Source organism: Meleagris gallopavo, chromosome 23 (assembly GCF_000146605.3).
Source record: "Meleagris gallopavo isolate NT-WF06-2002-E0010 breed Aviagen turkey brand Nicholas breeding stock chromosome 23, Turkey_5.1, whole genome shotgun sequence".
Lineage (NCBI taxonomy): Eukaryota > Metazoa > Chordata > Aves > Galliformes > Phasianidae > Meleagris > Meleagris gallopavo.
In genome coordinates this window covers 324,679-341,823 of record NC_015033.2, presented here as the reverse complement: position 1 = coordinate 341,823, position 17,145 = coordinate 324,679, and the positions used below count along the sequence as shown (strand labels likewise).

The following is a 17,145-nucleotide window of genomic DNA, read 5'->3' as shown; positions in this document are numbered from 1 at the left end:
CTTCTCCATTGGTGGCTGATGTTTTCCATAAGCAGATGGGAATCAGATTGTAGCAAATCTATAGGCAAACAGATTTTGTTTGAACTGAAGCTGTGGATTGTGGCAGCTGTGGGATCCTCTTCTCATAGGAAATGAGGCTGGGGCTCTCTCACAGCTGCTTCAAATGCCATCTTATATTTTGTTGTCATCTGGACTCGGATCTTAGCTCCAGAAATACCTACAGCAAAATAGCTTCAGGACTTCTTTTTGCCTTTTCCCTTAGAAACGTAATAGCTGAACTTTTCTGCATTTTTTCTGTTTTGCCAGTCCCTCTCAGTGCTGCTCACTGCTCCCCCAGCTCATAATGCAAAATAAAACTTCTGTGTTTCTGAGGTCCTGTACCATGTACGAGCTGCAGTCCCATAGGTAAGCTGATCTTGGATTGCACTTTTCTGTGCCTTTCAGGTAGGTTTGCTCTTCAAAATTTCTCCTTTAGGCTTAAAGGAAATGCAAATAGGAAATCTGAATAGAAGGAGCAAAGAAGATGCATCAGGTTTGAGGTTTCTGGCATAATAAATTAGGTAATAGAGGCAATTGATTTGATTGTCTAGAACTTCGATCATGTCAACAAACAAAAAGAAATATTTGTTCATTAAGGCAAAACTGTGTACACAGATTATTTTTTCTTTAAAATTCGTGTAAGTGCTGCTCATCCTGAGGTTTCCTTTTGGACTAACTGTGCAATCAAGCTTCTAGGCTGTGCTTCAAATAGCCATCCCTCACACGCAAAATGCATTATTAACATGCACTTAAGCAAAACCCAGCAAATGGCTCCTCTTCTCTTGTATCAAAGGCAGCTAGCTGCTAAAATAAAGGAAGTAAAGCACGAGGTTATTTAAGGCTCAGTTAACTGTCTCCTGTTCGCTGTACCTCGATGTAAAAATGATATAAGAGAGCAAAGGTGCCACGTTTCTTGGCTCATCTAAGAGAGCAATGCGTAGTTCTTCTGCGAAGCAGGTGTGATGTGATCTGAAGAACATTTTATCCAGTGACCAATTGATGTCTGGTACCTCGTTTGAATGTTCCAGAGTCTGGGAGGACGTGATATTGCAGTATGGGACTGGGGCATCCAGCAACACTTGCAAGGAGTTACCGGTCATCAGTTTTCTGTATTCAATCAAAACATATAGATAATTATCACTTGGGTTTATTTAAGTAAAAACAGAGCTGTTCTTTTAGCTTTACCAACAGTATGTTGTCACAAAGGACATTTTAGCAAAAACGTTACAATCTTAGGAGGACCTCCTTCCTGCCACATTCAGTTGGCAATCCTGAAGAGCCTCCTTATAGTCCAAACAAAGCTTCAGTAGTGTCTGAGTATGGCTTTGTATCTTGTGGGAAAGGTGAGCTTGCTTCTTGCCTGTCACATTACTTTAAAGAAACATCAGTTATTCCATAATGGGAATTAATAACCCATATTCTATTTGATGTTATGTCCTGTTAGTACATGAGTATTATGTGTGCTGCGTATCCCATGGCAGCTCTTATGAGTTGATAAATGGTGACATACTTCTGTTTGCTTTCCTTTCCCATGAGGATGTCTCAGTGCTGGTGGAGATGCTCTAATCCCTTTGTGCTTTGGTCACAGCATCCAGGATCCCATCTGCCCCAGAGGTGCTTCTCAGAGCCACCCAGTGGAACACACACCTTCCTGTGCAGTGTGTGCAGCTGGCAGTTGTTGTGTGCTGCTTCCCTTCTCAGAAAAAAACCAAACAAACAAAAAACACCATAAGCAGAGAGTTGGACTAGTTTTCCATCACACTGAGTCTGTTATCCGTTAATTCCAGCTGCGAAACGAGGGCAAGGAACATACCTTGATGCTGTACTCTTTCTAAATCACAATCAAGCTTAAATTCTTTTTATTCTTCACTGTAAACCTGCCTTACAGTGGGTTAGTGGATCAGAGCAGATTTGCTGTGTATTATTTATAGGTTATTTCCTTTTGGTTCTTGCTGCTTGGCTGGATGCTGCTAAAGAGGACTCCATGTTCCAACAGTCTTTTTTTTGCTGTAACTTTTAAACTATTTTTGTCCACAGGAATCCCATCTCCCCAGTTCCTTTTCCTTTCTCTGCTAAAATCAGCACGTTTGGTACTGCTGAAATGCTTTCAGGGTGTGCAATGCTAAGAGCTAACTATGATGAAGAGCACCAGGCTGTTTTGTTAGTGTGTGAGCCCAGCAGAGCTGCAGCCCCAGCTCTGCCCATGCAGAATGAGCAGCCACCCAGCACAGACATCATCCTGCTCTTCTCCCAGGGCCAGCATGCTTCAGAGGACATACTGCAACAAAAAGGCTGTTTTCCTCTGCCAAGAGGATGGCCTGAGTACTGCTACAAAGCACTGCTCCCCTTTGAGCCGGGTGACCTTTGGGACACCAGAAACATTTGTGGCAGAAGCAATGGACAACTTTAGCTACAGAGGAGTTTGAATTCTGCAGGCTCCAGCATCCAAACCAAGCTGTCCTCTCAGCAGAGCATGGCAGGAGTCCTCAGGATGTCCAAGGAGCTGAGGATTCTTCCTAATTTAAAACCCCTATCAGGTGAGGAGACTACATGTAGCCAGGTGTGACAGGTGGGGTAGGGCTGCATCAGTTACGGACCCCCATTTCTTTTGGTAGTCTCAGTGTGAGGCAGCACAGCTCCTCCAGCCCACAGCTGAGTGCCTGCAGAGCACGGAGGCAGCGCACACTTGGCTGCGGAAAGGCGTTGTGAGAGGCCTGTGGATGGATACTGAGCAAAAATTAACACGTCAGCCCTGCTAATGCTGCTTTTGCACTCCATACGCATGTGCCTGGTGTCTGGGGCATTGGAGGTAGGCTGGTTTTGATACAAGGGTTCTCTTCTTGAGGAGATAATTCTGAGTGATGCTGTCTGAAGTCAGAGCGGCTGAGGTCAGCTGCTCCTGGGGCAGCCATTGTGCCGTTCCCGCCGCCTCAGAGCTGGGTGGGAAATGGCCGCCCCAGCGCTGGTGCTTGAGTGCTGTGCTGGGCTCTGTGCTCCTCAGAGCTTCTGCTGTGCCAGAGAGGAGTTGGATTCTGATCTCCTTTTGCCAGGTCTGACACCCGTGTGCAGTTCTCCTGAAACAACCAAAAAGCAGCTGCAGTGCTCCTCCCTCACACCATCCCTCCAAAGCAGACAGGGCAGATGACCCCCCCAGCACTGTAAAGATCACATTTTTCTCAAGATAAGTATTTCTTTGAAATATTTTGGCAAGCTGGCAGCCAGCGGTACTCTTACCTTTTAAGCCAAAGTGTTGCTGCCTTCTGTGCTATGGCTGGGGTGGTTTGTGTTCTCGGAGTTCTTGTGGTGATGCCTCCTGTAGGGCTGTGTGAATGCAGATTGGGATCGTTGGCAGCTCCGAGGTGCAGGTTCAAGCTGCCTGCTCTGCCGAGCAGCACTTGGAGGATAAAGGCTTTCAGACCTGATGGCTTTTGGTTATCAGACAGCAAGGTAATAGCTTACAGTGCAAAGCCTAAATCTGGCCGATGAAAATAAATGAGTTCTTTCTAAAGTGCCTCAGTGCTGAGACGCATCTAAATCAGATTGTTCGGCATGGGGTGGTTCTCTGCCACTGGGCTAGGAGCTGCTCTTAAACATTAACTCTGTGCGATGCCTGAGCTGAATACCCTTCAGAGCTATTTAAGATGTTCTCTTTTCCATTTGGTGATATCTTTCTAAATTGTACATTAAACTTAGCAGGGTGAGTAATGCATCACAGCTTCTCCATGTCAGGCTTAATGTTACGTACTCAGCTGCAACTTCATGTTTATGGGGAGGAGGCAAATGCAGTCCCTCCTCCTCCATTTACCCCTGGGCTGTGTGCTGAGGGAAGCAGCCCTAGTTTCCCCCCAGGCTGCTGAAGCACCCTGTGCTCCATCACGCGTTCAGCTCTGTCTCATCTTCACCATGAGCTCATTTGCCATAGAGGAAACAGTATAACTTTGGGTCTGAGAGTGGAGTGCTGCCTCTGATGAAGGCAACACTGCTTTGTAAGACCAAGGCACACCATGCTCTGATTGCTGTGAAAGAGTTTTCCAGGTGAAAGATACCTAGAAAATGGTGTTTTCCATCAAAACCACCTTTCTTTTCTGTGGATTTTGGGTGCTTTGCTGATTCTGTGTGCTAGTAAATCAGCCAAACCATCCAAAGAACCTCAGATGCCTCCCCGAAAGGCAGCATGCAGGCAGGATGTTCAAAGCGATTTATCAGCGCTGACTTGTAGGTAACGAGGGACCAGCCGGATGGCTGCTGTGATTTCAGGTGCTCCAGGAAAAACAGGTAATTTGCTGCCCTTCCTTGCCAATAGGGCTGAAGACTGATAGCATTTGGTTAAGTGCAGCTTTAAAATTGAAAACCAAGCAATTTTATTTCAGTGGCTTTTTGGCATGTTGTGCAGCAAGAGATAGCTATAAAGAAATGCATCTGCTTCATGTGCTGTGTGTAACGTGGAGGCACTTTTTGGTAAAATTACTGGGTTTTGTTGTAATTCTGTTCTCATTTCTCCCCTCGGATGAGCAGCACTGTGTCTTTAGGTGCTGGTGATGAGGCTCTTTCTAGAACTGCTGTAGTCCTTCTCAAATGTTGATGTTATGCAGGGACGACAAAAATTTTGGTTTGCTTTTCTCTCTCTTACCGTCTCTTTGGTTACATTTCCTTTAAGTGATTGGCTCCCAAGAAAGCAGTGAGAATAAACACTGATGCTGCCGCTGCTTTTATCTCCATTGGTCTTAATGCACTGCCCCACTTGATCTCCCTGTTTCTTTGTCCAATCCTGGCTCTTAACATGCAGGTGGTCTGCATCACTGGGTGCTTTTTTCCAGCTGTCGTCCTACAGTATTCCATTTTGTTTTGTTCTTACATATATATAAATAACTTGATGCATTCAGCAGGTTGCAGCTGTACTCCTGAGTCCTTCCACCATTTTTTTCTCTGCCTTCGTTACAGCTATCAGTAAGCAGGTGTGACAGTCAGTGTTGCTCCTTTAATACACACAGTCACTCACGTGTTTTTAGCACCTGAGCATTTTATTCTGAGCAGCAGTCAGCTTTTTCATCCTTTCACCTGCTTATGTTTATACTTCTATAGCAAAATGCTGCATGTTTTCAGCAAATTTAATCAGTGTAATTATAGGTGATTTCCAATGTCAGGTTCAGCTGAAGCACCCATTTAGGGTAGTGATTAGCCCTACCAGGATCAGCAAGGATGGAGACCTTACCTGTGCCTAGAACTTTGAAATACACCATTAAAACTCTATTCATAAATGGAATATTTCCTTCGAACCACCACCTCCAGCCAATTTGAACAAAAAATTGAATAGGAACTAATTGGCAGTGCACCTTGTTTGTTATAGATTGCCTCTTTGCTGTTGTTGGCAGAGGCTGCCATTATTCAGATGGCAGGAGGGCACTGAGCTAGAAGTTGGTATTTAGGAATGAGTCCTCTGAACCTTTACTTGGCTTTAGCAACTCATTTCTGCTGTGCAGCTTTTCAGAGTGTTTAAGGACATTCAGCTCCAGGCAATTAATACACAATTTTAGCTCTTTAGAAAGTGTGGTCATAGAGAAACAAAGTTCCTGCCTTGTTTTTTTTTTTTAAAAAAAAAGAAGTTCAGATCAATTAAAACAATTTACTTTGCTGTTAATGATTTCAGACTGTTGTAATTTATAGGTAAATAAGTGACTTCAAAAGCTCATTCATTCAGTGAGTGTACAGAGGAAATGTTAACAAGCTCTTGGATGGATTAAGTCTGGAGTTTGGTAACAGACTGCAAAACATTTAGAGTGGGCTCACCGCACAGATTGAAGGATTCCAACTTTCAGTGGGTAATTAAAGCTCCTCATCAGGTTTCCAGCATTCAGAGGAATGCAGATAATGAGAACAGTCACCTGTGGAATTTAACAGTTTTGTTAAGGTCTCACTTACCCTATCGGCAAGTCTGATGCAACTTTGGTTTGCCTGCATGGTAAAAGAGGCTGTCACATGCCGGGGACAGCTAAATCTGTCAAGCTCCACACCGTTTTCCTTTATTAGTTTTATTGGTTTTATTGCCTGCCTTGTGCTCTGAAGGATGATGGTTGTTCAGTGTCAAGAACCTGGAAAATCATTCAAGCTGACAATGCTTTCTAGATTTCATTTTTCCTTGTGTCTCTATACAAAAAAGAAAAAAAAGAGAAAAAAAGATTGAGAACTTACCTTCAAACTCTTGGGTCTGCTTTTGTTGCCACCCAAATATCACAAAATTACAATGATGTGCTTGCTTGCAATCCTTATAGCCCCGGTCGGTGCGATGAATCCCTGCCATGCAAGAAGCTGTGCTTTGCTTTTCAGTGAGCACTGCTGACATCACCTTGATGAGATAAGTCTTCCCCACTTGTTTAGCCGAAGGGCTGCCAGTGGGGCTGCAGGGCTGGCAGCAGATTGTGTGTGCAAGTCGGGGGGAAGAAAAAGCAGTAAATTTGGAAATGCACGGAGCTCCCAGTCCGGGTAGCAGAGGGCATTTCTGGTCCTGGGATTTCAGTGAATCTTCTCCATAAGCTCTTCATTCCTCAGAGTTACCACTTTCTTAGATACTACTATGGATGCATGAATGCCTAATTTGAAAAAATCCCTTTGATCTGTGCTCACTTTCCCCAGCATTTACAAACTTAAAAGCAATTGAGTTAAACTTTAATTATTCCCATGTCTGGCACTGGATGGACTACTGCTTCTTTTTTGGGATGTCTTGGAAGATACTGGTGTCTGTGTGTGTGTGTCTGTGTGTGTGTGTCTGTGTGTGTGTGTGTCTGTGTGTGTGTGTGTCTGTGTGTGTGTGTGTCTGTGTGTGTGGCTGAGACGAGCAGCTGCTAGGTGAGGTATTCACGCCTTGCCATGTGGATGGTCTGTGTCTGTTAGTAAAGCTTAGAGGAAAGCCACGGGGGGCTGAGAAGCAGAGACCCACGTCCCAGCCCTGCACACTGCTCCCCATCCCCAGCACCTGGCCAGCACGAAGCTGGTGACACCGGTGTGCCACAGCCTCCAACGCTCCATTCCATGAATGTGCTCTCACTGCTTAAAAATCTAATTGGTCGCAGCTTCGACATCTGTCATCCGTTCAACCTGAGCCCAAGGGCTAAACAAAGCTTGCCTCCTTCTGTTTAAATAACGCGGCTTTTGAGGTTATCGGTGTCCTGTCATCTGCTAGAAACTCACCAGGCTGCTCCCATGCAGTGGATTTGAGACTGATGTATTACACTGAAGGGTGACTTACCCTGCTGTAGTCGGGTTGTAGCGCCCCTTCTGCTCTCTGCAAATAATAACAACGGAACCTTTGGCAGCCAAGTTCCTTGCTCTGCCTTGAGAGTTCGAGGCAGGACAGGGCTTGATATCCAGCATACCGTTCACTTCTCACGGTGTCTGACAGCCCTCTCCATCTGGGAAAGATCTGAGTGCAGGCAAAAAGGAGTTGGGAAGTGAATCTCCGAGTGTAGCACTGTGAGGTGTGGGCTGGAGCTGTTTGTCCACCTGGAAGTGCCAGTTGGTGGCAGAACCGTAGAACTGTATTCCTGGAAGGGAGCACAGGGACGCTGTAGCTTTCTGAAAATGTTAATGTTCCTTAGGATACGCTTTGTATTAATATTCTGTGTCACCTGTATTCTGTGATAAGGCTTCTATGATAAAGGAGTGTTCTAGGTCTTCTAATGCAATAAATGCACTGAGGACCAAAACTTCTTATCCTCGAAGTTCTTGAACCGCCCCGTGGCCCAGGAGGCACAGCTCTGCGGAGCTGAGCGTTTGGCTGCTGAGGGCTGCGTTCCCGCAGGCACACCTTGTCCTGCTCGCACCCCTGGGAGTTCAGCACCTGCACTGAGATCAGAAAAGGGCCCAAACCACTCTGGGTGCCTGGTGGTGCTGAGTTCAGCAGCTGAAGCCCAAAGGACATCAGGGAGCCCCTCGCACCGAGAAGCTCCAGCTCCTTCTCATGTGGTGCGTGGAGCAGCGTTCAGCTTGATGTGGGGCCTGGTGTTGGGTAACTTTGTACTCCCAACTAATCACCAAGTGTAAGGGGAGAATCTAGAACAAGTTGTCTGCTGGATTATTTATCTTCTTCCTTTGAAAGTAACTTCAGTGACTTTTTGTATCGTTTGCAGCAGGACTCTCCTTATTTAATTACAGCAGTATATGTTTTCCAGTGCTCTGGGGCTTACTCCCCACCCTGGATGAAACTGGCAGATGTTTCGGGCCCACAGATAGAAGCAATGGCTGATCTTGCTGCTGAGTGCTTTAGCGTTACGTGATTGTGAGTGTTCCCTGCTTAGCAAGCATAGCTGTCAGTGGAGCACACGTGGGAACTGGAAGCCTGTGCTGGGAATTCCACAGTGTGCTCCTGTAGCCCAGGATGCTACACTTAGATAATTCTTCGTTTGCTCTCTTACACGGAATAGAGAAACAAAATCTGATCAGAAAGTACTAGAGATCTTCCTAAAGGAAACCCCAAAGGCCAAGAGCCAATGCGATTATAAAGGACTCAAAGTCCTTGAAAAGGTATGATAAGGAGATAACTGCTCACCTTAAAGGTCAGAGCAGCATAACAAAGCTTTGATGAGGTTCGCATTTCCTTTTAAGATTTCAAGGCATCCACTTGGGAGTCTTAGAAATACGTACAGGAAGTCTGGAGAGCTAGATTCAGTCTAACAGCCTACAGCAGGAGCTCTTAGATGCTAATCTCTGTTTGTTAATCTCTTCAGTCTGGGGAAATGCATGACTTCTGAGTGATACTGAAGAAGAAGGAAGGGTATCTAATAGTTTTTCTCTTATAATTTAGAAGAAATTCAAGTCTGTTACTTCTTTGTCCTAGGATTCAATGTTTCCAATCTAAATGCTCCATCAGTTCCCTGCTGGCTGCTGTGAGTCCTTTTGGGACATCATGCCTAACAAGTAAAAGCCAGCAATTGGAACGACTTCCTCCACCTTGAGAAAGGTGACAGCACCTCTTTGGCATTGCAGTTTGGCACATCGCTGCCACCTGTCCTGGTCTTGCTCTTGGTGGCATCTCCAATCTGGGTAGCACATCGCTGGGCTTCCTGTGCATCTTTGATTTAACTCTTTATTTGTTTACCTGAACCTTCCATGCAAAGTAAAGTTAGACTCTAAAATGGAGAACATGTACCACAAAGGAGAACTTTGGACTCCTTGACACTGGGCATTACTTCTGTCTAGAAAGATTACAAAGGCACAACAGAACTTTCAATGAATGAACTCTGTGTTATATAGCAGTGCCATAAGGGTTATGCCACAGGAACAAAAATATCACAGGACAATCAAAGCAAACATTATGAAAGTGCTCTGAACATTACTGATGCTCTTCCTCTGGGAATTGTATTACCAGTCACTGATATCAAAGGTAACAAATTTAAAGAAGCTATAAATGACAGAGCCCTCAGAGCCTGACCAAAGTATGAAAATAAAAAGGACTCGTTGGCTACTATGTACCATGCAGGCAACGTGGAGCATTAAATGCATTTATCTGCCATTGCTCCAGGCAGGCATTGAGGTAATGCATCTTCTTCTGATAGGGGTGCATGAGCAGAGCTGTGTGGGCAGGGAGTCCGTGGCACCCTGTGAAATGTGGAGCTGCTTGCTTTCTGCCATCCAACCCCACGCAGACCCTTGGGCAAATCCTTCATCTTACCTCTGCTCCTTTGCACTGAGACTCTTGTGCTGCTGCTGCAGAGCACGTACAGTTTTGGAGAGGCAGTTGGCTTCCAAATGCTTTTGAAACATTTGCATACATACAAAATAGCTTTTAGCTCAGTGGTGCTTTAGGAACGGTGCTGGGGGACAGCATTTCTCTGGAGGGAAAGCTTTATTGTGAGCTCTGGGTGCTCCTCCTGAGGTTTTCTCTTGGTATTTTGAAATGTCAGCTTCCTATTTCTTGGTCTGCCTACAACACTACCATTTAAAATGTGTATATATATCTTCAGGTACACGTTGAACTGCTCTTAATTCATAGAAATGCATTAATATTTAAAAGTTAATAGAGTTATCGAGGCAAATGAGACCATCAGAGAAAAAACTGCACCATCTGCATTCAAAACAGAATTGGAAGCAGTGCATTCTGTTGTTAAAAACTTGTTTAAAAAGTGCTCAGTGAATGTCAGTAGAGCTTTGAAATCAAGATTTTTTTATTTTATAACAGCTGTGATTGCATCTCTGGATTGGGTTAGCTGGGAAAGGGTAGGAGCCACTGGAGGCACACATCGTAGTGCTGGCACTTCTGGAAGGTGAGGATGGAAACATTTTGAGTTGAGTTCTGTCTAAGGCTGTTTGAAATGTGGTGACTGAATTCACATGCAAGGATTGCTTCAGAAGCAGAGGGAGGAGGAGGAGATTCTGTGCTTCTGGATGATGAAAATAAAGTCCTTAGCAATGCCAGCACAGGGATCTCTGTCTCGTGTTCCTCATTTAATAGCAGAAATGCAGTCTGAATACAGAAGTGAATCTTCAGCAGGGTAAGAGTCTAAAAAGAAGTTGGCAGTGCTAAATCATATTTGCTGTCTGAATATTTACGTTTCTATACACTGGGCTGACAGGCCTTGGTTGGTGCTGATGTGCTGGGAAGCTGCTTCTGCAGCAGCGGAGCAGAACTGAGCTGCGTCTCCCAGTTCCTGGCAGCAGAACGTGAGCTGGGGAGCCCTGCCCAGAGGTGTGGGGAATCCCTGCAAGTTGGCTTTGCTTCTGAGGATCTGCAGTCCCCAGCCACAGCCTGGGGATGAGGTATTTCTCGTAGGATCATAGAATGTCTTGGATTGGAGGGGACCTTGAAGATCTCGGCAGGATTCTGCTGTCCCCATCGGCTGCCCACGGCAGTTACAGCTCAGGATGGGTAATACCTGCATGACAAAATGAAGTGCCTTTTGTTTACTCTTGCACTTCGTAATAGCACAGGAGATGTTCTTCTGAAAGTGTCCAGACAACTCAGAAATTACTTCTGCTGGGAACTTTGGAGGCCATGGAATTACAGCACTCCATTTTCCTACATTCAAAGTGCATATTAAAGAAATGTGATCCCCAGGAGAACTCAAAGGCAGCTCTTTGTGTATAAAATACTTTAAAATATATCACAGTTGATGATGTGTTAGTAAGCGTTTGGGAAAAGCTGCGTTTTTCTAATCCAGCTCTGCTCTGCAGTGGCTCTGTGCCCCCTACTCATTCTTTTGAGACATAAATTGCAGAACAGTGCAATTACTTTCCTGATTACGCTTTATCTTCCCTTACCAAGGTACTAAAGAGGAGCCAGGGAGCATATTATAAAACATACAGCCCTATGAAATCTTGATTCCCTTAAAACAATTGCAGGGAAACTCAGTCTTACAATTACCTGAATGTCCAAAATCATTTGTCAGATCTCCCAAGCCCTTCACAGTTTGTTTCCTTGTCTGTGGTGCCTGGAGCTGCATCAGCCCGTTGCCAGTTTCTCATCTCAGAAACGAGTTGATTTAAACAAAATATCTTCAAAGGTTTTGATGTGAGGGACTTGGCGAAGTGCTGGGGTGGGAGTTCTGGGCAGTTCTGTTGGAATCTTTTCAGTTTTGCTGTTGCAATGAAAGATCAATGTATTCTAATGCATCAACTGCCAGGTTGCCTTCCGTAGCAAGACCTCAACTGGAAATTAGTTCAAGGAGGAAGAAAATGGTGTATTAAAACCAGTAGCCTTGCCTAAGGCCAGCATGCCAGCCTCTTTACGTTCCTTCTATGCCTGTTGTGCTCAGTGCCCTGTGTGCCTTAAGCTCCAGCTGTCCGCAGCTCTGCCTGCAAAGCTCTGGGAGGAAACTCTCTTAATAGTTAGTAGAAGAATCTATCATCTGTATCTTGGTATTTCTGTAGACTGTTTCATTTGTTTGTTTTTAGGTTCTGTAGAGAAGATAAGCAGGTTTTCTCAGTATCACTGGGGTTGGTGAAGCATCGTGTAATGGCTGCCTCTCAAACTGCAGAAACCTCTGCATTGAATCTCCTGGGTGATAAATCTGTTCAGTGGTGATCTGCTCTATCCCACAGTGATGGATGAGAGTTGTCTTCCCTGCAAGTTGGGAATACTTTGTGTATTTTGAGGAATACAGAGCAAACTTCATGAACAGCCATCAGAAAAGAAAAACCCTCCTTATAATGTCAGAGGTGAAACCAATGGGAAGTTACAGTACTTGAATTCACTCAAAGCGGGCAATTATGCAACAAATTCCACGAACGTTGTTCCCTTTTAGTTTCTGCTTTAAGAAATGGTGGTTGTATTACACAGAAACCAGCACTCCAGAAGGGAGTTTTTCTCCCTTTTATTTTTCTAGTATGGAGTACAGTTGCAAAACTTCCCCTCAGCTCAGAGGTATTTCTCCAAATGAAGTATTTTCAGTTGTGGTCGTTGGTGGTTTGGAAGGCACTGCCGTTGAGATTTAGCCTTGAGCTGTTGGTTCCTGTCCTCTCTTCGTCCTGGTGTTATCCAGCCCCTTAGGAGCTGGAAATGCTTTTCTTTGCATTTCTGTGCTGCTCGTCTGCCACAATATTGGAGGTAGAAAAGCCTTTCTTGTTTCAGCTCTGTGTTTCTGCTAATTCCAAAAGCAGTCATGAAAAGGGCTGGTGGAACAAACAATAGCTGATTTACTTGGTTAATTTAAATGGCACAGAGTGGGTAGCACAGGGAGGCTGCCTCTGCTCCAGCAATCATGCTGGGAGGTCTGCAGCACCATTACATGCTATTATTACTTTCTGGATAATGTATACATTTTCTCTATAACATATTTTTTCTCCTTCATTTTTCATAAGAACTGGCACTAGATTAATGGTTAAGCCGTAGAAGAAAGGTAACGCCACGCCAGTCTGATTTATTGACCACTTAGTGCTGATGAAGCTGCAAACTAGAGTCAGACAGATGTTACAGCGGCATTTTTCTTTTTCAAAACTAGCAGCTTTTTGTGTTTTTAACCATTTCTTGCACTGACTTCTGTCCTACAATGCCAGGAGTACTGGGACAAATCCTTCTGTGACCCCAAGGAGGAGAACCTCCTCAGGACAGGGTGCGTGGGGGCTCAGCGTGCGAAGCAGACTTGCCCTGTTTGGGGACAGATGGCCACAACTTTGCTTCTGACTTGAGGGAAGCCAAGTAGCTGAGGCTGTGTGAATGAAGTCACCGACAGCCTTCTGACGGGCACATTTCCAGCCTGCAGTGTCTGTCTGAGGGCTCTCTGCAAGGCTTCCCTGCTGCCCAGCTGCAGGGTTTCTGAGATGCACATCCACCGTGCTGGCACGTTTCCTGCAGTTACCTTCGCTATGGACAGAGCAGGTTTGGTGTACCCAGAGCAAGCCAGTTCAATAGGGACAAGTGTGAGGCTTGACTCAGAGCAAAATTATGAGTAATAAGATGTCTCATCAGTGTCTGATTTACAGGCATGTGTGCACACAGGCAAATGTGGGGATTGCGTATAGTGAAAAACCATCATCCGTAGCATCATAGGATGGCTTATGTTGGAAGGAACTTTAAAGATCATCCAGTTCCAACTCCCTGCCATGGGCACCAGACCAGACCCCATCCAGCCTGGCCATGAGCACCTCCAGGGACGGTAACAGGAACGTGTTGAGTTTACTGATGAGAGTTTCCAAAAATGTATATTCTCTTAATTTCTGTCAGAACACTTCGGTTTACTGCGTAGAATGGCATTTGGGACAGCCTTGCCGTGCCAACCTTGCAGTCGAGTTTTAGATATAGACTCTGTGAACAAACCTGTTGGCTCTGTGTTTATTTTATATGCTTTTAATGTCTTGTTATACAAAGCCAAGTGCTAACTCACTGCTGCAGCAGGTTGGAAAGCTTTGCCCCTGAACCGGTGATGAAAACTCCCTCTCACCTGAAATGAGGCCGGCTGCAACGCGTCCTTCTGCTCTTCTTCACAACTTCCCTGAGTGCAGAGATGTCTTTCCATGAAATCTCTGAAGCATATTACTTTTTATTACTTCATCATCTAAATCACTAATTAAGTTAAATTAGCTGATGGAGACTATTTGGGTGTATAGGTAATGGTTTTTATTATCTGGATCTTTTCTGAATTGCACATGAGGACAGTCGTGCACTGAAGCTTCCTACTGTGCTCCAGTGCTGCTCAGGCTCTCCTTGGCCGGGTGCCTCCACACCGGGCTCCATCTCTGTGGGTTTCAGAACTGAGTGCTCCCATCAGCTCCCCTCTGCAAGCAAACGATGGATCGAGTTCCCAGCGCTGCTCAGAATGGGGCTCTAACATAATTAATGAAACATTAGAGTTTTAATTACACCATTATCCTATTTATTTTTATAAATAATTCCAAAGCAGTCATTTAAGTTTGTGAACTTAGGAGTAAATGACTTAAGGGAAAGAAATCAGCTTCTCAATCTCATTATTATCTACTGCACAGCATCCCAGGGATGCTGTTGGGAAGCTGGGTGAGCTGTGTCTGTTGATGTGATGATGGTTTATTTACAGGCACTGTGGTTATGCAGTGCTGAGCTCCTGCTGGAATCTCCCTATCAGTGGGACGGTGCTGCAGTGCATCAGAGCAGCGCTGCGTTTCCTTTCTTTCCCTCAGCTCCTGTAAGAAGTGCATTGGGAAGGAGAGTGGAGCATTAAAGAACCTTGTGGGAGGAACCACCCTGCACTGGACCCAGAATTGGTTTGCAGCAGTCCTGCTAAGGACACCATTCCCTCCAGTCCCAACCTTCTGCAGATTGCTATTTTCATCACAAACCTGCAAATTCTTCAAAAAACAAGGAATTACAGCTGGTCAGAGAAGGACCTTGGGGGCACTCTGCCTTATTGTAGCCTCTTTACCTAACCTCTTCCCTCCTCCTTTCTGCAGCTATACTGAGAAGTGTGGCTCTTACTGATGCTCTCAGGTGAACTTCCATGTTCTGATGTGGACTGGAACTTTTTCCATATCTTTTGCAAGAGCAGCTCTGATCTCAAGGGAACCCGGAACATCATGCAGTCTAACCGTGATGCTCTCTGTCCTCATTTTCATTAGGAAACTAAGTCCAGAGAGCACCCAGTCAGGTAGAGGTCCAACTACATAACCTGTGTTCTCTGCTCTCCCTGTAGAACCCAGACATCGTGTTGGTGCACTACCTGAACGTTCCTGCCATTGAGGACTGTGGAAAACCCTGTGGCCCTATCTTGTGCTCAATAAATACAGACAAGAAAGAATGGGCAAAATGGACAAAAGAGGAACTCATTGGACAGCTCAAACCCATGTGTGAGTATCTGGATTATATTTTTCTTCTCCTTGGATGGTTAATTTAGAGTACAGTGCCTCTCCCTGCCACTGACCTCTCTGAAGGAGTTATTTGTCACCATCAAATTCGACTTGCGTCTGCATGCACTTTCTTCCCCGTGTATCTTACCCATGCATCAGCTGTCAATTCTTTCCACCTTGAGGTTTTTACTGAGCGCCCATTTACGTACTATGAGAGCTGCCTAGAGTGTCCCAAAAGGGATTATGGTTAAGCTCCCCTCAGCACATTCCATGCTATGGAAAAAGTATACCTGCAGTCATATGTTTTTCACATGCCATTTCTAGGTATCTGCTTGCTCACAAAGGGCCTTTACTACAGTATTAGCAAGTAGAGTTCCCTGAAGGGCCCTCTATGTTTGTGTTGTTCTATGCCAGATCAGAATTGGTTGCTGCCATTTACAGAAAGGCTCTGTGGAGCTGAGTATCTTTTTATCAGCAAGGTAACTGCTGTGAGATGCCTTTCAAGTGCCAACTGTCAAAGGGGAATTCCTATTAAAATAAATCTACATCCTATCCACTACACAACAAAACTGGAGTCAGATGGCTTGGTGATGCAGAACTTCAGTGCAGTCACCCACAGGATGAGTTTTTGTTATAATCTACTGTCCAGCTCCCCTGTTCAATGTGGTTTGAAGCTCAAGCTTGTTCTTGAAAGCCCAGTTTTAGATTTCAGGAATTTCTCCTAATCCCATCTGAAAAAGCAGTGGATAGGATGTATTTCAGGATGGATTTCATTTACTGCTGCTCTGAACTCTGCAGTGTAAAAAGAAGGCTGCTAACGTGTGTAGAGTGACGGGAAATGCGTCCTGCACACTGCAATCTGTGCACCTCATGCATCCACCTTGAAGCACAGTATTTTCTAAAACATCAATGATATTGTATGGGTATACTTTCCCTTGGAAAATATGTCTGAAAATGCATGTGGAGTTGTGCAATGAAAGATAGACTGGGCATAAAGGGAGGTCTCTAATCAAGAGAGCATTAATTGCAGAGCTGCAGTACCAAATCTAGGTGCTAACATCTGAAGCAACAGTACCAACTCTGCTTCTGTCCCTCACCCCTTCCCCAGCAGATTCTGGTTTCGTGCCCACTGCTGTAAATGCCACTCATCTCACCAACCAATTTCACTTTCTCATAGTTGCCCGAGGTACAGAAGCAAGGTAATTTCCTCGTGCAAACAACAACCCCATTTCTTTTTTGCTCCCCTGTATTTCTTTTCCATGAATAGTTGAAGTAGACAAAACAAGCAGAAAAGAGGAAAAAAAACCCAACACATCTGCTAAACAGAATGTTGCCTTGGGACCGATAAACCTTAGACAGAAATCCAAGATGTTGAAAGGATAACTGAGACTGAAACAAGAGCCCCAGTGTTAAACAGGAGGGGACGCAGCAGCCTGTTGGGGGGAGAGGAAGAAAAAAAAAAAAGACTTGTAGTGCATCAAGAAAATTATGTGAAAACTACAGCAAACTAGCTGTAAATTTAATAACACTTGGCTTTTTTATGTCTCAGGAGGGAAGAGTGAAATTCTGCGCAATTATTCAGAGTATGTATGCAAGTACACGTCTCTGCTTACGGAAACGCATCCAGGGAAGCACATCCTTAGAAATGCAGCTACTATAAAAGCATTATATTCTGATCAGACTTAGAGAGGACACACATAACCATGTTCAGGGAACACGGAGGGACGCTGTTTGCCAAGAAGCCGTCAGATTTCTTTCAGTATTGAGTGTGCCATGAAATTACAGAGCCAAGCATATTGGTTTCATTGCGTTTTCACATCAATCAGATTCTTTCAAAGAGTTCGGTTTGATTGCCCGATGTTT

General features: G+C 44.8%; 1 protein-coding gene across 11 annotated transcripts in view; it reads left to right on the top strand.

Annotated features, from left to right (window-relative positions):
- The window catches only part of CAMTA1 (calmodulin binding transcription activator 1), a 225,748-nt gene that overhangs the window by 170,287 nt on the left and 38,316 nt on the right, over positions 1–17,145 (top strand). For all 11 annotated transcript variants that reach the window (XM_019622429.2, XM_019622430.1, XM_019622432.1 and 8 more), the window contains one exon: positions 15,129–15,282. In XM_019622429.2, the coding sequence (XP_019477974.1) occupies positions 15,129–15,282 (154 nt within the window). The remainder of the gene's footprint in view (positions 1–15,128; positions 15,283–17,145) is intronic.